At 54.5% G+C, this 24,677-nt stretch overlaps 1 protein-coding gene across 8 annotated transcripts; it reads left to right on the top strand.

The window, feature by feature from the left end:
- The first annotated feature begins 39 nt into the window (after positions 1-39).
- Positions 40-22,758, top strand: HEMK1 (HemK methyltransferase family member 1). Of its 8 annotated transcripts, none has more exons than XM_059879641.1 (12): positions 51-96; positions 1,818-2,198; positions 2,489-2,580; positions 2,883-2,976; positions 7,146-7,280; positions 7,588-7,652; positions 7,929-7,978; positions 8,870-8,978; positions 9,826-9,921; positions 10,081-10,191; positions 21,573-21,765; positions 22,203-22,758. In XM_059879641.1, exons 2-12 carry the CDS (start codon positions 1,992-1,994, stop codon positions 22,218-22,220), a joined length of 1,170 nt encoding a protein of 389 aa, XP_059735624.1. In that variant the 5' UTR covers positions 51-96; positions 1,818-1,991; the 3' UTR covers positions 22,221-22,758.
- The last annotated feature ends 1,919 nt before the right edge of the window (positions 22,759-24,677 follow it).

The raw sequence follows: 24,677 nt of genomic DNA, 5'->3' as shown, positions 1-24,677 counted from the left end.
CTTGGGGGGCGCTCACATCCGGGTTATGCACATCCGGGAGCCGAACCCGCGGCAGTTTCTTCAGGATGGCGGAGAGTGGAGTAGCCTGTTAGAAAGGTATGAGCAACACCCTCGAGACCTCGAGTTCTTCAGAGTTCTGGTAGCCTTCCTCAGAAAGGCTGTGTCCCTGTTGTAGAGATGGAGAAACAGGCTTGGTTAGAGGCAGTCTTTCCGTGAGAACTGAGAGGGAAGAAGCTGCGCCTGGCTTTAGGCTTCCCCTACTCCTTGGGCAGCACTCTGGTAGTCAGAGCTGCCTCAGGAGTCCGAAGGATTTGTGTCTTGCCTGGAACGGTTACTAGCTGGGTAGCTTTGGGCAGGTTGCTTCCCGTCCCGCAGTCTTCTTTTCCTCCCTGCTTGTCTGAAGAGCGGCACCTAACAGTTGTTTAATAAAGGCTAGTTTGAAACCAGGTCTTTGTAAGAGGAAAGGAAGCCACTGATTTGAAATCTTTAGCTAAATGTGTTTGTGATAATTTTAACATAAAGTTAACAAAAATTGTCATCTAAAAGTTATTTGTGTATTTTTGTTTGCTCTGGGTCTTGGGTCTTCCTTGCTGTACTCAGGCTTTCTCTTGATGCAGTGGTGGCGGGGAGCTATTCATCGTGGTGGCTTCTTTTGTTGCAGAGCACAGGCTCCAGGGCGTGCGGTTTTCAGTAGTTGGGGTTCATTGGCTTAGCTGGCCCATGGCATGAGAGATCTTCCCTGACCAGGGATTGAACCTGTGTCCCCTGCACTGGCTGGCGGATTCCCAACCACTGGACCACCAGGGAAGTCCAACAAATTGTCAGATTTTTAGTTGGCATTTTATGCTGGTGTTTAGGACCATGGGTTAAATTGGGTGGAGGGATCATTTTCAGCATACAAATCAATGATGTGTATGTGTGCTAAGTCGCTTTGTGTCCAACTCTTTGTGACCCTGTGGACTGTTATCTGCCAGGATCCTCTGTTCATGGGATTCTCCAGGCAAGAATACTGGAGTGGGTTGCCATGTGCTCCTCCAGGGGGTCTTCCCAACCCAGGGATCCAACCTGTGCCTCTTACATCTCCAACATTGGCAGGCAGGTTCTTTACCACTAGCTCCACCTGCTGCTGCTGCTGCTGCTGCTGAGTCGCTTCAGTCGTGTCCCACTCTGTGCGACCCCATAGACGGCAGCCCACCAGGCTCCCCCATCCCTGGGATTCTCCAGGCAAGAACACTGGAGTGGGTTGCCATTTCCTTCTCCAGTGCATGAAAGTGAAAAGTGAAAGTGAAGTCGCTCAGTCCTGGGAAGCCCACAAATCAATGACAGTACATGCTAAATGTCGAAAGCAAAACTCCCAAGCAAAAGCAGTCTTCTCCCCTAGTAATACTAGTTAAGAGCATGTAACATTGACTCCCTCTGTGTGCTGAGATGCCTCCCAGGCCCTCGATATTCATTGATTGAGGCACTGCTTACCAGGGAGTTTGTGTTCTTTCTTTCCTCTCTTGTATGGAGGAGGAAACTAAAGCTCAGAAATAATGACTTTTCCAAGGTCACATTCTCTGGGTCAAATAGATCTCTCCAGCCCCAAGCCTGCCAGCCCATTTTTTATCAGGGACTGAACCATGGATTCAGATCACTTGAGCCAAAGACCTGAAGAAAATGTCACTGACCAAGGCAAGAAAACTCAAATAGGTGGGTGAGGGTATAAAATGGAGTCAGAGGGAACAGCAAAGTATGCCCTCTCACAGGCAACAGGTCAGAGAAGAGGGAGTCCCGCGAGGCTCAGCTGCTGTCCTGATTCTTCTTCCCTATTCCAGGGCAGCCGCGTCTGAGGACCAGCCATGCTGAGGACCCAAAGCCTGTGACCGCTCCATCTCCTTCCAGCTGAGGCCAGTCACCATCCTCAGCAGCTGACATCACAAGAAAGACTTGGGCACCTCGGGGAAATACTCAAGGGATCCCTTCCCTGAGACGTGGAGCATCAGGGCAGAATGCTGAGGGCCCTCCTCTCTGGCCTAGGGTGGAGGAAAGGCATTTGGGGGTGCGCCTTCAGCTCATGGCAACCCCATCAGCCTCCGGCTGGGTTGAGTGCCACCGAAGTGGTCAGCCACTGGACAGTGGTCTTTGAGGAGAAGGGCATCCCTGAGGCCCGGGAATCCAGTGAGTACATCGTGGCTCATGTCCTTGGAGCCAAAACAGTTAAGTGCAGTGTTGTCAGGAGGGCAGGAAGTGGGGGGAGGGAGGCCCTGGGGAAGGGACATCCAGCATTTTCCACTCCACTGAGAGTGCTGAGCTGAGAATGATGGGATTTTTCTGAAGGAATGTCTTAGGCAAATACTTAAGTCATCCATCCAAGAAACGATTACAGTGTGTGCCGGGCACTAGGGCTTCAGGGATGACCAGGGTGGCCAGTGTTGGACCCACAAGCATCATCAGTGAAAGAAACCTGGGTCAGGGGAGCCAGCTACTCATGTTCTCTATGGGTCAGTTTCAGAGCCTGAGGCCAGCACTGCGGACCCAACCCCTAACCCCTTGGCAGCTACAGTGTATCCAGGAGCTGAGTAGCTACCGATTGCAAAGGTGAGTGCCATGGACCAAACCTGAGGGCTCTGAGTGGGGAGCAGGGTCCAGCTTCCTCCAGCCCCACCAAGTTCACGGTCAAGGAGGAAGAAAGTGTCCAAGGACTCAGAAAGTATTGGGATGAGAGTGATGAGAGAGGGGTCGTGGTAGTAAATAGAAAGAAGATGGGCTTGGTTAGGAGTTCCAGGGTACAGGAGGTGTGACCGTACCCGACACATTTGGCCACAGTGGTGTCCCCACCGAGACATGGCCCTGTTAGTCCATTTGCTGGCACTGATGATCACCTTCTTCCCCCTCTGCAGGATGCCTGTGCAGTACATCCTTGGTGAATGGGACTTTCAGGGTCTCAATCTGAAGATGGCACCCCCAGTTTTCATCCCTAGGCCAGAAACGGAGGTAGGTGTGCCCGCTGGACTAGACAGGATGGGATGAAGGAGTTCAGGGTGCCTGTCTTGTCCCAGACTTCCACCAGGGGGCGCTGGGGCCCCATTATTGCTATCTTTTAGAGACAGCACCCTTCCTGGCTGGCTGGATCGGTGGGGTCAAAAGGAAAGAGGTCTCTTGCTGGCCTCCTTGATTGCCATCATTTCCCAGGCCACTGTCCTAGCCTTTGGCTGTCAGTGGCTCATGATGGCCCAACTAGTGCTGCCCTCCAAGTAGTCAGCCTATTCCCGTCATTTCCCTAGGAGCTGTCCCATGGGCCCATAGCCAACCGAACCCGTGGGAAACAAGGGCCTCCTCTTCCTCAGGAGGCAGGGCGAAGTGGAGAGGGCTCCCGCTGAACACCTAGAAGCCTGGGGCAGCTTTGTGACCTCGGGGAGCTTACCGCTCACCCCCTCTGGACCCAGATAATGAGAGGGTTGGGGTTCCAGACCAGGGAATTGTTCGAATCCTTTTACCTTTTCCATCCACTTTCTAGTCAGATCACTGCTTGTGTTTCTCAGTTTACTAGGACTGAGGAATGTGTGGTCCCAACATGCTTTCTGTAGGTGAGGCACCTTAATCCTGGGAGAAATGCTTTCTAGGGTCTTGGGCTTCCCCTGACCTTGTAGGTGGCAGAGCTGGGAGCCAGAGAGAGCAGAACAAGTGGCAGGGTAGGACAGTGGGGGCTGATAGGCAAGTCAGAGGGCACCAGGTTCTGAGAAAAGGCACACCCATTTCTGGGGAAGATCAGACCTCATCCACCTGCTCCAGCCAGGGACCCAGAGCCCCTTCTCACTTTCCTAGCTTCCCCCCGAGCCGAGAAACCCTCTGACCCCACCGCCCTCTACATCATGTGGCTGGGAGGCCAGGTCCTCACCTTACCGCCCAGTGTCAGGGTAGGGACAATAGGGAGTCTGAGACCTTGCTGAGGTCACAGGGCTGCCTGGACAGGGGGCATGAGGCAGCACTTGGACATCCTGTCTCCTGGGTCAGGGCCCCTTCCCTCACAGGGGCTGCCCCATCTGGGACTGGATGAGCTGGGATGGGTGCAGAGCCAGAGCAGGATGGGCCTGCTACCTGCAGGCTTTGAGGGGGCCAATCTGTCACTCCTCCAAGCGTGCAACATCTGGCCAGGAGGTCACTTACCATCCCCAGCTGCCCAAGGTCAGGGCATTGGAAGGAAGCTACCATGATGACCTTTGAGTCCCTTTAGAGCTGACCTGGCACCAACTGCATGTTTCAGGGTTCTGAGTGTTGGGTGTGGACTTCTGGTTCCCGTATGCACCCCCCCACCCCTCCCACCGCCCCCTGCCTTTCCTGGGTGGATCTGGGCCAGGAGAGCAGCTCTGCTGTCAAGGGTGGGGGAGGCGGGGGAGAGGAGGGAGGCTGCGGTGGGGAGGCCAGGTCCTTGCCTCACTGTGCACACATTTCTCAGAACTTGCCAGGTTGCCCCAGTGTAAAGCCGCATCGGGGGTGCCTTACCAAGAACTTGAGAGGACGTGGCCTGTGGCGGGGAGTGGGGAGAATGAGTGCGCGGGAGGGGCCGTGCTGCTTGTGTTCTCTCCATCCATTGAAGGGTGGTTTCTGATGATGGCTGCAGAATTCTGAAATGCAGAGTCGTAGGCGGCATGTGGCCTGACCAGTTGGGTTTTCCCTGGGGGTGGGAAGGTGCTGCAGTCCCCAGCCTGGTGGTATGTACAGTAGGAAACCCAAGGCTGGAAGCGTGAACTGTTCTTGCCCAGCTTGGTGGGATGTGGGAGGCTCAATGCCCTGTCTGTGATTAGCTTACAGGAGGCAATGCCCCCTTCCTGGGGCGCCCCATCAAGAACGTAATGCCAGTGTGGGTGTTCCTGGCACCCAGGTCCTGCTGAGACCTTGGGCCAACCTCTTCAGGGCTTTGGAGTCCTGTGGAGGCAGTGGCTCCAGGCAGAGCCAACAGCCGCATGCTCTTTGCCTCCTTCCCACGTTCCCCTCTGCTCCCATCCTTCTGTGTTCTTGGATTCTTCCCTTGTTCACCTGGAAAAGGTGCCCTGCGCCTGCGACCAGCTCGATTTTCAGTTCTTCCAAGGAGCCACCAACTCTCAGATGAAGAGGCACTTTTCTAGATGAGGAAGAAAGTTTCTGGACCTGTTAAGAGTGATCTCCACCCCTACCCACTGTGCCTCAGGTGGTCCTACAGCCAAAATGATCCCTCCATGGTTTGGAGTGTGAGAGAGGCGGAGGGCACTGGTGGCCCAGTCTCTCAGATTCATGCCTTGCCCAGGGTAGCCATTCACACATGTGGTGTGTGTTTCTGAGGTCGGGGTGTCTCTGTGAGGTGGCTGGCCAGTGTGGTTGACTAAGGGGTCATTCTCCAGCCAGGGTAAGTCTACGGAAACCAAGAGAAGTTCACACTCCTGACAAGTTTCATCTGTCCGACTGGCTGCTTAGTACTTGGTCTCACCACTGAGACCGCAGGCTCCCGGCCACAGCCCTAGACTGCTGGCTTTGTGCTGGCCCCAGTGCTGTGGACCCAGCTTGCTGCCAGCACTCCAGTTCCCCAGTGGTGCCTGGTACGGGGATGGTGGGAACAAGTAAGGGGAAGCCCTTTCTGGCTGGAGATGGGCTGTCTCACCTTTTGGTAGCAGTTTGGTGCAGAAGGGGCTTGGAATCGGAAAAGTTGGGCCCACTGGCCAAGTTCTACCTGCCTTGTACTTGCTACCCTGGTGACAGGTGAGCTTTGCTCCTGGGTTGGGGTGCCTGGGAGGATGAAATACTTCTGGGGACTCACCACTGAAGAACTTAAATGGAAAATGGGTCTGAGTGATCTGGAGCCTGCTGCTCTGTTGGGCATAACTGTTGACATTGAGACTTGGACGGACAGGGGAGTCTGAGACTTGGAGGGTAACTTCCTGCAGCCACTGAGAGCTTGCCCAGCCCTTGGGGAGTAGCCAAGAGGTCTCTTTGTGGGCCAAGCTCTGCCTGTGTGGGACACACTGGTGGGATAACCCCTGGGCTTTGCATCATGGAGCGTTCAGTCTGGCGGGAGAAGCACACCCCACCCTAGACCTAGGCCCATGGTGAAGAAAGTCATGGGAGAGAGCCTAGAGGAAGTGGCTGTCTTTCATATGAGGGAAATACCCAGTTCCTGACCCCTTTCCTCATTCCCTGAGCCAACCCTGCCTGGAACCCCAGGAGTCCTCAGCCCCCAGGGGGCCCTCTCCAGCCTTCTTCCAGAGGGCAGGTCCCTTTGAGAAGGGACCGTACTGCCCTTCCCCTGCTCCACACCTGGCTCCCTGAGCGCCCACTCTACTGCTGTTTGGAAACATTTGGGCCAATGGGCAGCAGTGGCCCGTCACCCTCACCTTCATGCTATATTGGCTCCCATGCACAATCTGCAGGTGGCAGATAGGTGAGTGAGACTTGAAACTGTAGTTTCTAAAGTGACAGTGTCTGAAGATGTTGCCCCGCCACCAAGGCAGGTACAGTGTAGTTAGGTACCTCCTACTCTGCCATGCCCACTTATCCTATGCCCTGTGTATGCCACAGCCCCCTTCAGATACGGGGCTCAGGTAAGGCTGTATCACCCCCCCCCCCCCCCGCCCACAGCCCCTCCTGGAGGGAATTCCCTGTCCCTTTGACCTTGGGGCCTCTCTGGGGAAGCTGTGAGGAAGCTGGGGACACATTGGCCCCTTGGCCACCATGAGCTGTAGGCCAGCCTCCTGGTGAGACCTTGATCCCTGGGCCTCACTTTCCTCAGTAGGGTTTAATTAACAGATTAATACAGGGAACGTTCTAGAAGCAGGGCCAGGCACAGAGTGGGTGGCCAGGGACCATCAAGTATGATTCTTAACTTTGGTATAAGCACAAAACAAGAGGCTATCTCTAAAGGGATTAGCTGGGGCTGACTGAACACCTACCATGTACCATGCATGGGATCAGTGCTTCATAAATATGCTTCTGTTGAATCTCCATTTGTCCTCAGTGAGGTGTGTTATCCTTAGCTATGCTCACATTTACAGACAGGGAAACAGAGACATAGACAAACAGTGACCTGCCCATAGCCCCAGCTGACATGAAGTTCAGTCTGGCTTTGGTCATCCCCCTCCTCCATTCACACAGGGGCAGATCAGCACCAGCTCTGAGATCTGTCTGCCTTGCAGGAGCTGGTTGAATGGGTGCTGGAGGAAGTGACCCAAGGACCCCGTGTGGTGGGAGCTGAAGGCGGCCCCCTCATCTTGGAGGTGGGCTGTGGATCAGGAGCCATCTCCCTCAGCCTGCTGAGCAGGCTTCCCCAGGTGAGCCCTCTGTGCATGGGTAGACTGACTGGCACTCGCTGCCCTTGCTGCTGATCCTCCCCCCGCCTCTCTCTGTCAGAGCACTTAGGGGAAAATAACGGGAAGTAGGAAGAAGACACCTGCCCCAGCCCACATGGTCACAGCCTCTAAGTCCCATGCCCTTCCATCTGGCCAGACTTTGGCCACAGAGAGGGAAAAGCTATTGAGCATCCCCTTCCTATTCTAGTAGAGAGTTGGAGGAGGGCCCTGGTCCCCAAGCCTGGTCTCTGAACATCCTGCCTCCCATGTACCCTTGTTCTTGGGGCAGAGCCGAGTCACTGCTGTGGATAAGGGAGAAGCCGCCATCTGCCTGACCCATGAGAATGCTCAGAGGTAGGTGGGCTTGAGGGCAGAGGGTCAAGGTGGGGGAGTCAGATTTTAGGGCCTGATTTCAACCCCTGTCTAGGTATCAAACCCACTGACCTTCATGCCCAAGAAGGAGGAGGTAGTGGAGGTGGCCTGGTGTAGGTCCCACAGGGTTACAAATAGACAGTGGACAACCAGGTTTCTTGCTGGTCCAAGAAGGGTTTAATCTCCCAAGACTTTGTAGCCAGGGGTAGGAGTCTGTTCCCACCCACCGTGCTCACCTCTCCCTTCCTGTCTCTCCAGGCTTCGGTTGCAGGACAGGATTCAGATCGTTCCCTTCGATGTGACCTTAGGTACCTTTCCCAGTCCTCTTCCCTGGGTGGAGATCCTGGGTCCAGGTGCTGCTGGCTGAATGAGGCACTCTACAGAGATGGAGGGAGGGTTTCTCCGACCTTCATTCACTCACCCACACACACAATCTCAGACCAACCCTTGCTGAGGACAGGCGAGTCCCCTTTGCCTCCTGGGCTGACCTGACCCATGAAGGAACCAGCCAGAAGATCTTTTTTACCTTTCGTATCCTCCATGGTGAATGAGTTTAATTAGGGCTTGCTATTGTCAAGAGATAAGCAGAAGCTCTAGAGAAATCCTGGGGACCAAAATACTTGAGTGTCTGCCTGGCCCATACAGCGTGTCCTGGGAGTTCTGGCTCCATTTCAGATTCCGTCACATCCCCATAGGATCCTTGAGCTTCATGTACTGTCTCCATGGAGTGTGACACCTGGTACAGGATGGGGCCAGTAAACAGAGCCACTAGAAATCAACTGGCACAGGCCAGGCTTGCCCTCCATATACTCTGTGTTGGTTTTGAGGCAGAGTGTGGCAAGACGAGTGGGGCTGCAGAGAACAGAGGCTCTTGCTTGGCCAGGTAGTCAGAGATGGCTGCCTGAAAATGGCACTTAAACAGTGTTGCTTATTGGGGAGATTTTTAACAGGAAAGAGAGAAGTCAGGGACACTCCAGGCCATGTCAGAGCATATATACTCCCACCCAGGCTGCCGGCCGGGGTCCTAGGATCCTAATCTGCAAGTCTAGTTTATCAGGTCCAGAGATAGTGCCGAGATACGTGACTTGGGGTAAACCCAAGATATGTGACTTGGGGAGAGGGATTACCCAAGGGTCACAGTGCGTGGATCTTCCACCTTTCACCTTCCATTCTCTGCCGTGTGTTCCCTTTGACCACAGTGGAGAGCTGGGCACACCTTCTACCCTGGGGCCCTGTGGACCTGGTCGTCAGCAACCCTCCCTACGTCTTCCACCGGGACATGGAGAACCTGGCTCCTGAGATCCTCAGGTGTGGGGTAGACCAGGGAGGCCAGGCCTGAGGACTAGTGGAGTGGGTCTGCCCTGGAGGACCACTCTGGGAGGGAATGCAGAGGCTGGGGGACTGAAAGGAGCAGGAGTGTTGAAAGAGAGCCTCACTCTGGAACCCACAGACCTACTTGGCTTCAGCACCTGCCTTCCCACTTAAGACCACTGAACCTCTCTGAGCCTTGGTTTCCTGCCTCTGAAAGGGGACTGGTGGAGCTTTGTTGGGCCAGGGGGTGGACTCGGTGATGACTAAGATCACAGACAACAGTATACGATACTTGGAAAGTGCTCGGACAGGTGCACCATTTTCCAGAAGACCGAGGCCTAGAGACGGAAGGTGACTTGTCCAAGATTGTTTGGGGGCTTAGCTGGAAAACTGGGACTATGAGCCTACTCCAGGCTTTTCACTGAGCCATCCTGCTCTCAAATGAGCTGAGAACCAGGGGTCGCCCAGGAGCCTCTGGAGGAGGCCATGGTAATGTGTGTTAGGGTGCTGGCTGGCTTCCCACTCCCTGATTTTTAGGAGTGATTAGTGCCAGCTCTTGGCTTCCCCAGGCCAAGAATAGGAACATCATTGTGGGAAGACCCTCATGCCCTGAATACAGTCAGTCAGTGGGATTTGCTGAGCATGCCCAGCACTGCTCCATTTGGGGGGTGCTGGTGGAGGGGGGCATTGGAGCTGCCACCATTTGGGGAGCTCTCTCTGGGATCTCAGACTTTGACCCCAGAATATAAGTTCCACAGAGCTCTCTATGGAAGCCTGTTCAGCTTCCCCATACTTTCTATATACCTCATCCCAGGCCCTCACCTTCCACTGTTTTCCTCTTCAGATATGAAGACCCAGTAGCCCTGGATGGTGGTGAGGAGGGCATGGACATCATTACCCACATCCTGGCCCTGGCTCCTCAGCTCCTGAAGGACTCTGGGTATGGAGGGGGTGTCTTCTGGGTCTGACCTCTGCAGCCGTCTCCCCCGCAATGTGTACTGGGCCTGCTTTGGCCGTCATCCCTCCCAGCTCGGGCAACCCAGAAGTGCAGCTCCAGCCTTGCCCAACTGAGCTGACCCATTTCTCTCTCGCGTAGAAGCATCTTCTTGGAAGTGGACCCACGACACCCAGAGCTCGTTGGCAGCTGGCTTCAGAGCCAGCCTGACCTGCCCCTCAATCTTGTGGCTGTGCGCAGGGACTTCCGTGGGAGGTGAGACTCAGCCCTGTCCCCAGCCCCACGGACCAGCCATGCTGGTCCTTCACAGCCCTGGCCGTGGAGCAGGTATGCGCTTCCCACTCCCTGCTCATTCCCCAGGGCCCAGGTAGTAACTGGCCGCTTGTCCCTGTATCTCTAGGCCGCGGTTCCTACATATCAGGAGGTCTGGGCCACAGTGTGTTTCCCCTGTGGATGCCTGGCCAGGGCGCCAACCTGCCAGAGTGCCTGGCTGACATTTCTACCAGGAATGCTACTTGGAGGGAGATAGATGGTGCTGTCCAGAACCCCAGATGCTTGTGGCATTTCCCATGGCTCTGTGATTCTCCATGCTCCATGATTTCTAGGAGACTGGGGAATAGGAGCAAGGGTGGGAGTGTCCTTCCTGGGGCAGCAAAGGGCAAGGGTGCACAAAGACCCACAGTGCAACTCAGGAGCTGAGCAGACCCCAGGTTCCCAGTCTGGCCCCATCGTGTCAGTGTGGCCAAGGCAGGTTGCTGTGTCTTTAGGGGAATTGCTCTGGGGATGTTGGAAGATACGGCCAATAAAGTGGCAAGAAACCAGCAAGTGATGGCCTAATGTTTTGTTATTGGGATGTGTGGGTCCCCTGATGCTTTGCCCCTAGGCTCTGCTGGGGGTGAGAGCATCCTTCTGCCTGAGCAGGTCTGGCTGGCAGGCCCCAGCTGGTGGGTTTGTGGGCGGCAGTGTAGAGACAGGCACGTGGTTGCTCCTTCTGGCCTTGAAGCTGGGGTGCTTGGCACTGAGTGGCTCCCTTCTGAGGGCTGGCTTAGCTGTTCAGTGGCTCGGGTACACTTAACAGTCCCCCCACACCCTCCCGACTGGGCCTGGGCTCAGAGCACAGGAACTTCATCTGAGCTTGAGCTTGGGGATGGCGCCTGCTTCCTGGAGGGGGCATGGCCAAGGGGCCTTGCTGTGCAGTTCTAGGGTCACATTTCCACATTTACTTAATTGAAGGCTTGAGCCAGTGAGGGGTGCACAGGGCTCATGTTTGCTTTTTATTCCCATAGTTTCTAGGTAAAACATCCCTTCCAACTCAGCTTTGGGGTTTCTGAAAACCTCTCCATCCCTGGTTGTAGCTGGGAAGAGTGAGAAGCTGAGCCAGAGTGAGACCTGCACCCTAGCTCTGGTCTGCAGACGTGTGGTTTCCAAGAGGCCTAAAGTCCCAGCCCTTCTGTCAGCAGTGACAGGAAACCTCTAGGCTGGCAGGTGCTGGTGTTAGCCTGCATCAGGGGAGGTCTCGGGGAACATGGCAGGCTAGGCTCGCTCATTCTGTTGAACTCCCCCTCCCATCCGCCCAGCCCAGTCATTTCAAGGGCCTGACCTGGTGATGTGGTGGCCAGAGGCAGTGTGATCTGGTAGACAGCATCCTCTGATGGAGCCAGGAGGCTGGGTTCCAGGGCTGTGTCTTGCAATGGGACCTTCCCTGTGAGAAACTGGCTCTTCTGGTTCCAAGGCCACCGCAGGGTGGCAGCCGTATTTTGCTCTCAGCCGGGTGAATTATGCATCTGGTATTGGAGGGCCCACTCCCAAGGGAAGACATGGCCCGCCTGAGTTCCTGTGATGCGAGGAGGCCAAGTGGCAATGGGAAGTTAGGTCCCTGCCTTGCGGGGAGTCTGTTTGCTGGAGTCACACCTGGCCTGAGCGACTCCCTCGCTGGTCATGGTATTTGCCTTCACAGAGGCCACACTGCAGTTCCCAGCAGCACTCTGTCCTGCTCCTTACCCAGCCTAAGCTGGGTGGACCTCGAGGTGCCCGTGGCTTCCTTTGAGGAGGAGCCAGAGACTCCCCCTTAAGACTGCTCCAGAAGGAGCCTGGAAGGGTGAGGTAGGCTTTCAGAGCCCCCATGTGCTCCCAGACCTCTGCCTACCTCACCAGTATTGCCCTTCCTCTCCTCCTACCCCTGTCCTTTGGCTCTAGCTGTCTTCACAACATCTCAGGGTAGCTGCCCTGACCTAGCAGTCTGTTGCCTTCTTATCCCACAACCCCGGCTTCCCTGATGGTCCTACCCTTCTGGCATCAGGCCCGTTACCGAGGAAAGGCCTTGGCAAGCATGTGGACATGGCTTCCCAAGAGGACAGAATGATGCAGAGTGAGAGTGTAGGAGCAATTGGGGTCACTGAAGCAGGAGGCACCCTTGGGGAGAGTTTCCTCCCATGAGGCCTGAGAACCCTGGGAAAGAAGTTTGTGTCAAGTGAACCTCGGTCCTCAAGCCTTCAGCCACTGGCTTGATTGAAACTTGGGCGTTGAGGTCCAGTGTTGAAGCCACACCAGCCTGGGTGCAGAACCTGGCAACTGCCTGTCACTAGGGTGTGAGGGGATAAGTGACTTCCCCTCTCTCAGCCTTAGCTTCCAAGTCTAAGAAATGGAACCAAGTGCTTTATCTTGATATGATTTTGAAGAGACCATGGGTTGTACCTTTCACGGGGCACTGTGAGTGCTTTCGTTGCCTTCCTGGGAGGGTAGACATAAAGAGGGCCATGTACCTGCGTGTGTGTGTCTTGTGCTTGGCACCAACATGAAATAGGCAAAAGACATGGCAGTCTGGAAAGGAGGGAGGGCAGGGATTTCAGTCTTGGGCTCTTGACTTCTCTCTGCCCTCTGGAGATGGAGCCACCAAGAGGCTGGTGGCCTGGCAGCCAGATCTCCCCTCAGTCTCTCCTCGCCCTCCTCACCAGGGCCTGAGTGCCCTAGGGTCCACGCCAGAGAAGCCAGTGGCTCCAGCCCAGGGAAGGCCACTCTCTCCTGCCCCGTCTCCTCCCTCTTTCCTGGGGCCAGAGTCAGAGAGGAGCCGCCTCCTTCAGCCTGTGTCACGGAGCCCTGGAGACGGTAGCGGGAGGATGTGGTGCTAATGGGGGAGTCCAGGCTCTGCAAGCCCCTGAGGTCTTAAGGGATCTGCTTGTTGTCCACCCAGTCTCCTTCAGCTGGAGCCACAAGCATGGGCAGAGGGTGTAGGAGTCCCTGATGGTTGTATTCTGGGAAAACAGTTCCATCTCCTCTGACAGTGGAGGAAACCAAGACTTTGCCTCAGGTTGGCTGCTTTTCCCAGCTGCCCATGACTCTCTTCGTGGGGCCCATCTTTACTGATATGTATCCTTTCTGCTCTCCCAACCCCTACCTGAACCCTGGGCCGTTAACTGCTCCCAATCCCTGCCCAAAACCCTTGGCTGGCTCCCCATGACCTGAGTGGTGTCTGTGTCTGGCCGAGTCCAGATCTGAAGGGCTGGGGGAGGATGGCTATGGGAAGGTCTTGGGGAGCCCTACCAAACCCTCATCGGTGCTCTGAGTAGGCTTCCGTTGAAACAGAGTTCCACTGCTGACTGAGTTTGGGAACTGTAGCCTGTGCCGGCAGCATGTCCCTCCCTGTCCACCTCTGGATTCTTTTTTCCACTGCCCTAGACTCCAGCTTCCCTGTGTAACTCTCCGTTCCCCAAACACCCCTCCTTCCTTTTGCCCCGGCTGTACGTTCATCAGAAATGCCCTTGCCCACCCCTGCCAGTCCAGATAATCCTCTCCTTCAAGCTCCAGCACAAATGCCGTCTCCTCCGGAACACCCACCCTGACCTCTGTGTTCTCGCCACCAGCCCCTAGGCCACTTCTTCCAGTAACAATGACATTCTGCCCATGCATTTGGGAGCCTTCCTGTCTCTTCTCTCTGGGGTCCCATGTGGGTCTGGTGTATTCTAAGCCCAACAGATGTCCAGTAATCCAACAGTGTGTGCATTTGCCTAAATGTAGCTGGAATTTCCCATGTGGCTCACATCACAGCCGACAGTAGCTCTCGGGTATTCTGGTCACAGTAGGGAGGGCCTGGCCTCCCACCCAGGCCTGGCAGCTGTTTGAGTTGAGCCATAGCCAGTTTGAGGGCTCAAGTACACCTGATCTCTGCACAGCAGCCACGCTGAGTACAGGCTGTCCTTGTCGGCAGCGGGGGCAGGCACCAGGTTTCCTGGAGCTCTGGGCCCCAGCAGCCCCCAGCCAGTGTTGGCCAGAACAGCAGCCTGGTCTCCACCCTCCAGGATTCCTCTGTCCTAGGACAGGCCATCATGGGTGGGGATTGGGGCTGGCAAAGCAGTCCTCCCCTTCCTGTGGTAGGCAGGATAATGGCCCCAAAGATGCCCGCGGCTTCGTCCCCTAAACCTGGGGATACATTGCCCTACATGGCAAAAGGAACTTTGCAGATTTGATTAAGTTAAGGGTCTTGAAGTGGAAAGATGATTTTGGACTATTCAGATGGACTCAGTATAATCACAAGTGTCAGAGAAAAGGAGATGTGATGATGGCAGCAGAGGTCAAAGTGATGCCGTTGCTGGGGAGTGGCCCATGAGCCGTGGGGTGCAGACAGCTCGAGATGCTGCAGAAAGCGAGTGGATGGATTCTCCCCTAGGATCTCAAGAAAGAATGCCTGCCGTCTTGCCAACGCCTTGATTTGGGGCTAGTGACACTGATTTTGGATATCTGACTTCCAGAACCTAAGATATGATACATTTGTGTTGTTTAAAACCACTAAACTCATGGTCATTTGTTGTGGCGGTAACAGGAAATTGTTAACAGATTTTGGTGAGTCAATGAGTGAGTGAGTGCTCAGTCGCTCAGTCATGTCTGATTCTTTGCGACTCCATGGATTGTAGCCCTCCAGGCTCCTCTGTCCGTGGGATACTCCAGGCAAGAATACTGTAAGTGGGTTGCCATTTCCTCCTTCAGGAGATTTTCCGGACCAGGGATCCAGCCCTTGTCTCCTATGTCTCCCGTGTTGCAGACGAATTCTTTACCACTGCTGCTTTAATACCTAAAAGTGCAAGTGGCTCTGGAATTAGAATTTGGAAATAGGCAGACGTGGAACGAATTTGAGGTGTGTGATAGATTGCGTTGAACACTTCCTCTGAGCAGTGAGGTGGCTGGGGAAGGGGGAGGGAACCCTTATACCCAGGAGACCTGAGCTGCTTGGGCTCCCTCGAGCTGGCCCTCTGCTGGAGTGAGAGGACTGGAAGCTGCCCAGGGTGGGGCTGAGAGAGGCCAGCCTGGGATCAGGCGTGCTGGGGAATGGGACTGGGATTGGGAGAGAGCAAAGCGGCCTCCATAGCCCGTCTCCAGTCTCCAGAGGACCTCAGAGACTGGATCCAGGCCCGGTCCCGACTGCCACAAAGTCACATGGCCAGCCCAGCACCCAGGAGTATGTGAGAATGAGCAGAGTGCAAGGTGAGCAAGTACTGTGTCTGTGAATTGAGCACAACAGCCCTTGACTCCAGGCTGATCCCTCCATGGAAGCCGTGGAGGTCCGACTCCTTTCAGCCCCTAAGCAGGGTCCAGCTCCTGCTACCAGCCTGAGCCAGGCTGTGTGGCTGGGATAGAATTGGGTCATTCCTAGGGATCTCAATGCGGGAGGCCTGGGTTCAATCCCTGGGTTGAGAAGATCCCCTGGAGAAGGGAAAGGCTACCCACTCCAGTATTCTGGCCTGGAGAATATACAGTCCATGGGGTTGCAAAGAGTCGGACATGACTGAGTGACTTTCACTTAACACTTAGGGTTCTCAGCCTCATGATACCCTGAAGTGAAGGGGCTAACCCGAACCTTCGACACATTAGTCCACCTGCAGCTGTGAGTGTGTGCACAGGCCGGGGCCCATGGGAAGCCCTGCTGGTGGTTGTGAGGAGAGCAGTGTTCCCCTTTGCACCCCTCTCTGAAGGGACTGGTTATCCATCACCACCACCCAGAGAACCTTTAGCATCTTTGGCCTCATAACGAGAAAACTGCTAGGGAAGAGCTTCAGATTCTGGGACCACTCCCCTTCCAGGACACTTCCCTCAGTCATCCTCCAGGGAAACAGTGGGGAAAGGCCAATTTAACAGTTCACAGAGTAGGAAAGACCAGGGAGCCTCCTTCAGCCTTGCTGGGGCCCTGGGCCTGGCCTTGACTGAGGAGAGATAGGGAAGCGGCTCAGAGCAGCTCTGCCCAATGGAAGGCGGGCCTTGTGGTGGCTCCTTCCAGGGGCCAAAGTCTGTGTCGGAGACACTGACTCTCAGAGTAGGGAATGTCACCATATTGCCCCTGGTATGCTGGGTCTGTAGCCCTCTCCTGGGGCCTGCATTCTAGGGGAATGGCGGGGTCAGACTCCCAGCCTTCTGAGGCCAAGGAACAGATTATGGGGGCTTGAGGCACCCACAAAGATCCCTGTGTACAAATGAGAGCATTGAGGCTCAGTAGGCCAGGGCTGGGACTCAAACCCAAGGCTGTTCTCTGCCTCCCAGCTTCCAGCCCTTCATCCCCTGCAGACCCCCAACCCGCCTTGATTTCCAGGAGTAGTTCTGTCTGCCATTCCTGGGAGTCAGTATGAGGCCAGGCTATGTGGGTGAGCAGAGGGAACTCTGAGCTAGAGCTGCCTGGGCCTTCTTTCCTTTGGACTTTGCAGCTGGGCGAAGTATCTGGGCAGCCCCCAGGTCTTCCCCCTGTTCTTCCATCTTCTTGCCATCATTTCTGAGGCTCCTACTGGGCATTGAGTCCTGAGCAACTGCTTTACACTTGGTGGTGGTAATTCTCACAACCCCACAGACTGGGTTTTTAATCACATCCATGATGAGGAAACCAAGGCTCAGCAGCACGTAGTCACAGGTCAGGTCACACTGCCGGACTGGAAGGGAGGGGGAGGTCACCACCAGTGCCCATGTGAATGGTCAGACTGAGGTCAGCATAGCTAGGTTCTGGGCTGCCCCCTGTAAAGCTTAGTGCAGAGGTCCACCACCGAGGCCTGTAGATCCATAGGGCAGGAGCAGGGGTTACCAGGGCTGTTCCCAGAGGGCTTTTTTTTTTTTTTAAGTTTTTATTTATTTATTGACTGTGCTGGATCTTCATTGCTGCACACAGGCTTTCTCTGGTTGTGGTGAGCAGGTGTAGCTGCCGTACGCAGTCTTGTTGCTGAGCTTCTCTTGTCGTGGAGCACAGACTCAAGAGTGCTGGCTCAGTAGTTGTGGTGCATGGGCTCAGTTACCCTGTGGCATGTGGGATCTTCCCAGACCAGGGATTAAACCTGTGTCTCTTGTGTTGCAAGGTGACTTCTTAACCACTGGACCACCAGGGAAGCCTTCAGAGGGCTTGGGCCCTTCTCCTGGGGTGTGTGCAGCATAGGTTCAGGCCTCAGTCTCCCAAGCCCAGCAATGTGCTAGTCTCGTGGGAGATGACACCCCTCAGAGGAGCCTGGAAAATATGGATACTGAATGGTATACCCTGAACCAAGTGCTTCTGGGATTATCCCATTCATTCTCAAGACATCCCATAAGGCAAAAAGTCCGTGAACCCTCCCATTTTACAGGTGAGGAAAACTAAAACTGGGAAAGGCTAAGGAACCTATTTACATGCAGGTCGAACTGTTATTCCCTTCCAGGCTGAATAACCCTGGGCCTGATGCCATGGTCATCACACCAGGCTTGAAGAGGGTAGGGCCCAGGACAGGGTAGAGCAGGCCTGGAATGAGGACAGTCTGGGCAAAAGCCTGGGAGCCTGAAGGCACATGGGCAGGAATGTGTAGTGGCGAGGTGGTGATGATGGTGGATGCCCTTGGAGGAGCTCTGAATGCACTTTGGGAACCACAGCCTAAGGTAAAGAGTCTCAGGGTGAGTTACAGGTTCAGGTAGGCACTGAGGATATCCTCTGGCTGCCAGAAAGAGGGGTTGGAGGAGCAACTGAGCCAAGGTCTAGAGGCTGCTAGGAGCTAGAGTAGTTGACCTTCTGGAATAGAACAACTCATAACCATTGCTGAGGACCTGGATATAGGTTGGGGAGTAGCCAGTACCACAGTAGAGCCCAAGGCTCTGAGTGGAACATGGGGGCCCTGGAGCCACCATGGACTGGGGACTAGAATGGACAGGGTATCTGGAGATCCAAATGTGACCCTGTGGGGATATAGTCTAAAAGCAGCCCTTTAAATGGAGTCATGAAGACCACCCTCCCAGGTCTGAGTGCTGTCAACAACAGTAACTGGCCTCTCCATGTGTAACGGTGCCAAGTGCCACAGACACTTTGTCATAAATCCTCTGCACATGAGGTGCACCTTCCTTAGCCCACTAGACAGGTGAAGAGACCCGGGTTTAACGTGCGCAATGTGACACAAGCAGGAAGTGGCCATGCTGGGGTTTGAACCCAGTTCTCTGACCCAGCTGGAAGGGGAGTGAGCAGGCCACAGAGGCCAGCTGCAGCCCAGGGCCCTGGGACCCAGTTGGGGTGCCCCCAGGGCCGACATGGGGTTCCAGGGCGAAGAAGAAAGTGGTGAGTCAAACAGAAAGCACCAGATGGGGAGTGAGCTTCCTCCCCTCCCAGCTGCCCCTGGTGCCAAACTTTCACACCCCGCTGCAGAGGAGCCCGTGGGGGAGGGGAGGGCAGTGAAAGTGCTGCTGCTGAAAGGAGACTGATGTACTCCGGATGTGGCGGGGGGAGGGATGGGGGGGGACACACTGACAGTCACCCAGACTCTGGTTCCCAGCTGACAGGTGGGAGAGGAAAGTGAGTCCTCTCTCAGCATAACTTGGTGTAAAGCCTACCAGGCCAGAGGGGAGCATTTCAGGTCCCCAGACCTGAGAGGTTCTGGGAGGAGACGCATGGATGTGGTTGTGCCTAAAACCCTTCTTGGAGTCATTGCACAGCTCAAGAACTGCTCAGGGCTCCCCACTTTCTGCTGGCACAGAAATCCTCTCTTGTCATTCCACCCAGCCCTCCTGCCCAGATCCCTAGAGCTGTGGAAGTTTCAAACCAACTTTTACATGGAACCCAACTATGTATTTTTTAAAAGACAAAAGCAGTGTCTTAAACAAATGGATTTTGTTAGTTCACGTTCTCAACATTTGGCATTAAGTCCATCATGGTGAACAGTGATGAGCACTGACGTTTAAACGGGGGGATGGGGTGGGAGCTGCAGTCTTGTGTCAGCCTCAGCTTTCAGTTTCTTGCAGTATTTGATTTCGGTGGCCAAGGACCAAGTGACCCCACCAAGTGATTTGCACAGACAAGTGGGTACAAATGGGAGTGTGTTTCTGAAGGCCCCCTTGCAGTCTCTTATTCTCAGGGACCTCAGAAGAAGCCTTATGTCCTGCTCAGCCCAGACCCAGGACTCTGGACACAGGGGAAGGAGTCTTAAGTTATCATAATTTGGTGTTGTGCCCATCTGAGTGTGTGTGTCATTTTTTAAACTGGGTTTTTTCCAGTACTTAAAAATATGAATGAAAGAAAGAGAGGGAGAGAGAACGGAAAGGAAAGGAGGAAGGGAAGGGAAGGAGAAGGAAGGAATTCAGGCTTCTGAGGATGCCCTTGCTCAGGTTCTTGGTGAGGAAGCCCACCCTGACTGCTCCGCCCCCACCTGTCCTGGAGGTTCCAGTGCCGCCTCTTACTCAGCATCTGTCTCAGCAAGTGACTCTGGGCCACATACTTCTGAAAAGTCTTAGGAGTCCACAACTCCTCCTGGTTTCTGTGGGCCTTCCAGGGACTCAGTCTTGGTTCTGAGCAGGGCAGAAGGCTCTATGCAGGGGACAGGGAATAGGGGCTTCCCTGGGCTTTGTGTTGTGTCTCCAGAGGTGGGAGGACTGGGGAACCCAGTGCCCCTGAGAGCCTGGGGTTTCTGAACCTTCAGTTCTGGGAACTTGTTGTGCTTCAGAAAGAGAGAAATGAGAAGCAAAACCCTAGGGCCTCAGCGCCACCAACCCCCCCTTCCTCTCTTCCTTCCGCTGAGTCATAGCCAAGCACCCAGCACCTCTGCCTCCTTCGGGGCCATACGGGTGGGGTGGAATTCACGGTCACGTGAGGACACAGCATCTGGACAAGTCCTCTTTTCCTGCAAGTGTCTGTGCAGAGCCCTGAGTTGCTGAGCCCTAAAGCTGCCTCCCAAGCTTGGAGAAGGGGTGACTGAGGTCTTTAGTATCCTGTGTCTCCCTGCGATCCCCAGGCCAGATGTCCACCTACAAGCATTGAGCACCAATTGTAAGCCAGACAGGGTGATTCAGGTGGGGCCCTGTCCTTGAGGAACTTGTGGATTTGGACGTGGGCTCTTCCTCACAGGCCCCTCATGAGTGACTGGGTCCTTAGGCTTGCTCTGGTCAGTGGGGAGCCATGGGAGCCAGGCCACATCACACATGCCCATCATAAAGACCTGCACACGCTATGCAGGTGTCCATAGGTACGTGCAAATGCACAGGTGTAGGACTGGGGCACGTGTGTCCATGCCCATGATCATAGATGTCCACGCAGGCCCTGCATTGCATTGCGGAGCTCCAGGCTCTGGTACCCAGCTCAGGACCTTGTGTGTGTGGCCTCTGTGAGAGGCCCCAGGTTGTTGAGGGCTGAGGCTACCTTCCAAGCTGGGAGAAGGGGTGACTGAGGTTCTTAGGGAAGAGATGTCACCCTGTCTTGGAGGCCCAAGTACTGTCACTGAGTCACGAGAGTCCCTGGGAGTTTGAGTACTGTGCCTCCATTTTGTGGAAAAGAAAGCTGAAGCCCAGAAAGGGTCCCTGACTTGCCCAAGGTCACACAGCAAGTTGGGGGAGATTAGAAGGGGAACAAGCCAGACCTGGGCACCTGTCTACCTCTTTGACCTTTCTGGCCTGGCATTTGGGGCTTGGCACCCCCTGATGACCACACTGCATCAAACTCTGGGTTGTTTCAGCAAACCACCTGGGGCCCAACCACAGGGTCCTCCTGCACCTCGCCATTCCCAGGAACTTTCCCTGCACTGCGTCTTTGCCTGGGTGACCCAGCTGCCTGCAGTTCCCTCTCTTTCTCAATCAGTCTCTATCTCTCTCGGATTCCTCAAATAAGATCCAAACTTCCAAATTCTGCTTAAATGCTCCTCTACCTTCTTTGACCCCCTGTGACCTTCCCCTACCTCTAGCCTCTCTTGGCCTCTGTCCCCCTCATTCCCACCCACTGTTCACCCACCTCCTAAATATAAAATTAACCCATAGAGCCCTAGGCTGGGTGTGAGGGGTCCTTTGAGGCTGAGACAGTGGAAGCCACACCCAGGCCAGTCTAGCCCTCCAGACTTTGCCAGTCACTGAGCTGGGAGAAGAGACAGCAACTCTGCTGGGCCTCACCACTTGCCCCCAACTCTGCCCCTTTGCTCAAAGCCCAGACCTGGGGCACTGTACTTGAGGTGAGATTGGTTCCTCAACCCTCAACGTTTACCATTCTGGGTTGTTTATTCCCCCACACCTTGACTACCCCTCCACCGAGGGCTTGGCCTGTGTTTCATGGGGTGGAGGGTGGGGCTCAAACAAAGAGTGGAGAACCCTCAGATTTTTGTTGGGTGTCACTCTTTCGTTGAACGACTCTGGCCAGAGCTGTCTGCTCCTTTCCAAAGCTCTTTCTCTCCATTTGGTCTCAGGAGGTGGGCAGGGGGTTGGCCATCTTTGGCCCATGAGGCTCTGAACCCCATCATGCCAGCTGTCCCCTCACTCCTCTCCAACCATGACTGGGAGCCTAAGATTGATTGTCGGACCTACCCTTGGTGCTGGAGTATGAAGGAAAGATGGACAGAGACACCTCATCAGGAGTTGATGGCCAAGTGGAAGACAGAGGCAAGTAAACAGGTCCTTATCCTTGCTGCGTGTGGTGTGTGTTCGATTACTGTCTGCTGGGCACCGTGCCAGGCCCTGGGCATGGGCGGTATTCAGATAAGGCCCTGCTCTCGTGGAGCATGTCCCCCACTGCTCAGGTTCCCACTGAGCACTTGCAGTGCTCAGCTTGAGGCTTTCCCTACAGCACAGGCCAGCTTAGGAGGTGGAATGGCCAGGGAGCTCACTCACAGGAGCAGCCCTAAGCCCATGAAGGGTGGGAATTGGTGTACACATCCTAGCTTCCTCACCCCCTCAGGTGGGACAACCCCAAGGAGTGTTCTACACCACCTGTCAACCGGGGACTGACTTCAGTTGCCCACAGAGGGAACACACTCATTTACACACCTGCTCTGGCTTCCTTTCCTTCCCTGTCTCACGTCCCCTCTCCTCTCCATCAGGAACCAGGAAGACTATGATTTTACCCAGCTCCAAAGCTGCCATATTCCGAGGATGCTGGTAGATGATACAGCTTGGAAGATACTCCTGCTTGAGAAACAAAGGTTAGTTTATTTCCCACAGTAACAGTAGACAGAGGATCAGCATTTTCTTGAACCACTTTCCTGAACCCAGTGCCTGCAGCTTGACCCTATAAGGGCCAGATGATGCCTGCACATGCAGTATGTTGACAGCAGAAAAACCCTGAGATCAGGGAACCCAAATCTTTTATAACAGACTGTAAGCCAACCTGCCTAACCTTTGCCCCAGAGGCAGATACTATCTTTATTATACTAGACAATAAATAAATCTGCCTTTTTCCCTGGAAGGAGACATTATCTCTATCTTCTAAGGCTATTCACTGGAATAATCACCCTTGAAAGTATTGTTTGGAACAAGGGCAGTCAGTGCCTCTGTGAACAAATGTACAGAAAAGGGAGACAACCAGGAAGAACTGTCTCCCAATACCCTATCGGTGCTTCTTGACGTCACCTCCAAAATAAACTATTTGTGTTTGGATCTTTTTATTAATATTTATTATCTATTTGTTTATTTGGCTGCATCAGCTCTTTGTTACAGCATGCCGGATCTTTAGTTGCACATGTGGGATCTAGTTCCCTGACAAGGGCTAGAACCCTGGCTCCCTACATTGGGAGTGTGGAGTCTTAGCCACTGGACCATCAGGGAAGTTCCCGTGTTTGGATCCTTGACCCTGAGCCTGCCTCTGGGGAAAACCCTTCAAGACTGGGAAGATGACACTAAATGAGTGTTAATGGGTTTTCTGATGTGGCTCTCATTTCTCCAGATCTGTCCTGCGAATAATGCAGGGGAGCCACATGAAGGCAGAAGTTTCCTTTCCCAGAATCAGTACTGTTGTGACTTCTTAGGAAGGTGCTCTAAAGGATTCTTGGAGTGTCATTTTTCACATTTAAATATTTAGTCCATCTAGAACATGGTGGTTGCCTCTGTGAGGTAGACATTGGACTTCATTTTTCCCCCAAATCATTCTAATATAACTTATGGGAAATTGTGCCTGGTCCATCACTAGTATCTTCTAATCTGCCTGCAACCTATTATGTAGAATATGTCACAAACACACACATAATCCATTCACAGACAATGGACTAATGAACACATGGGCATCACCATCACTGGGGATTTGACAGTCAGCACTGGCACAAAGTAAGACAAACCCAACCCACTCGTGATGACACCATTCAAGCTCCAGTGAAATGCAGGGAGGCTGCGAACCAGCCTTAGAGTTCACAGAGGGTTTGAAGGTGAATTGGAAAGGTTTCTTTCTAAAAAATAAGTAATAACTAATGAAAATTTCAAAAACTTGGGGACTTCACTGGCTGTCCAGTGGTTAAGATTCTGTGCTCCCGGTACAGGGGGCGCAGGCTTAATCTCTGGTTGGGGAACTAAGATCCTGCAGGCGGCATGATGTGGCCACAAAATAAATAGTATTTCTGGGGCTCCTGTCCTTGGGCCCATGGTCAAGGGTTAACCCGAGGGGTGGGCTGGGACTAGGCAAGAAGCCCCAAGGAGAAAAATCACCAAACATATATACTCCTCACCATGATTCTGTACTGGAGGAGGGCATGGCAACCCACTCTAAGTATTCTTGCCTGAAGAATCCCCCTGAACAGAGGAGCCTGATAGGCTGCAGTGACATGTTGGGGGAGGTGGCTAGCAGGTGCTCAGTGCTCATTGAGAGCCAAGAGTGACTGGAGGGCTCAAGGGGAGAGCAGCTCCCTGCCCACACCTCTGTCCAGCCTTGACCAGGGAGGGGTCTCCATTCTTCTCAAGGCAAACAGGTCCTGAGTGGTTAAAAGACTGTCCCAAGGTCACCCAGCCAGAGAGGGAGGCCCTTACTTCCTTTCTGTGCCTGTCTAGACATGCCCCCCAGCACCCCTTCCCAGGCCCCTGGGGCCTGTGATAGGAACACTCATGGCCACTCCTCAGAGTGTGATTAGGTCCCAGCCCAGTCCCAGAACGGGGTCACAGCCTCCATGGCTTCCTGAGGGCCCTGCAACTTGTCCTCTTCATTTTCTTAAGTAAGGACGCCGAGGCTCCAGTGGGCCAGATGTGTGCTCAGGACTGCACTGCTGGGCACGGGCGCTAGGACCACACCAGGTGGCAGATGCTGCAGCTGAGGCCTGAACCCCAGCAAGGGGACAGATGCTGGGGGAACAGACTGGCCTGAAGGGGAGACAGGAGCCTTGGCCGGAGGTTGCCTGCTCATCAGTGAGGGACTCAGTGCTCAGGGCGCGCGCTGGGGTCCCATCTTGCTCTCCCTCCTCCCCCTCAGCCCATCACGACCCGGCTGCTCACCAGCCTGGCCAGTACTGCCACCGAGCATCGCCCAACGTCCTCCTTTGACCTGCGCCCCTCCCCTGCACGCCGCCCCTCCTCCCAGGCACACACACCCTTCCCCC

The sequence above is a fragment of the Bos taurus genome, chromosome 22 (genome assembly GCF_002263795.3).
Source record: "Bos taurus isolate L1 Dominette 01449 registration number 42190680 breed Hereford chromosome 22, ARS-UCD2.0, whole genome shotgun sequence".
Lineage (NCBI taxonomy): Eukaryota > Metazoa > Chordata > Mammalia > Artiodactyla > Bovidae > Bos > Bos taurus.
The sequence above is the reverse complement of the archived record's forward strand: the minus strand, read 5'-3'. Positions and strand labels throughout refer to the sequence as shown.

Bases quoted from the DNA above. Each gene is read 5' to 3' on its own strand.
- HEMK1 (XM_059879639.1), top strand. From the start codon at position 1,992: ATGCTGAGGGCCCTCCTCTCTGGCCTAGGGTGGAGGAAAGGCATTTGG. The intron at 2,199-2,488 runs GTTAAGTGCAGT...TCTATGGGTCAG, and splicing joins ATGTCCTTGGAGCCAAAACA to TTTCAGAGCCTGAGGCCAGC. The intron at 9,922-10,077 runs GTATGGAGGGGG...TCTCTCGCGTAG, and splicing joins CAGCTCCTGAAGGACTCTGG to AAGCATCTTCTTGGAAGTGG.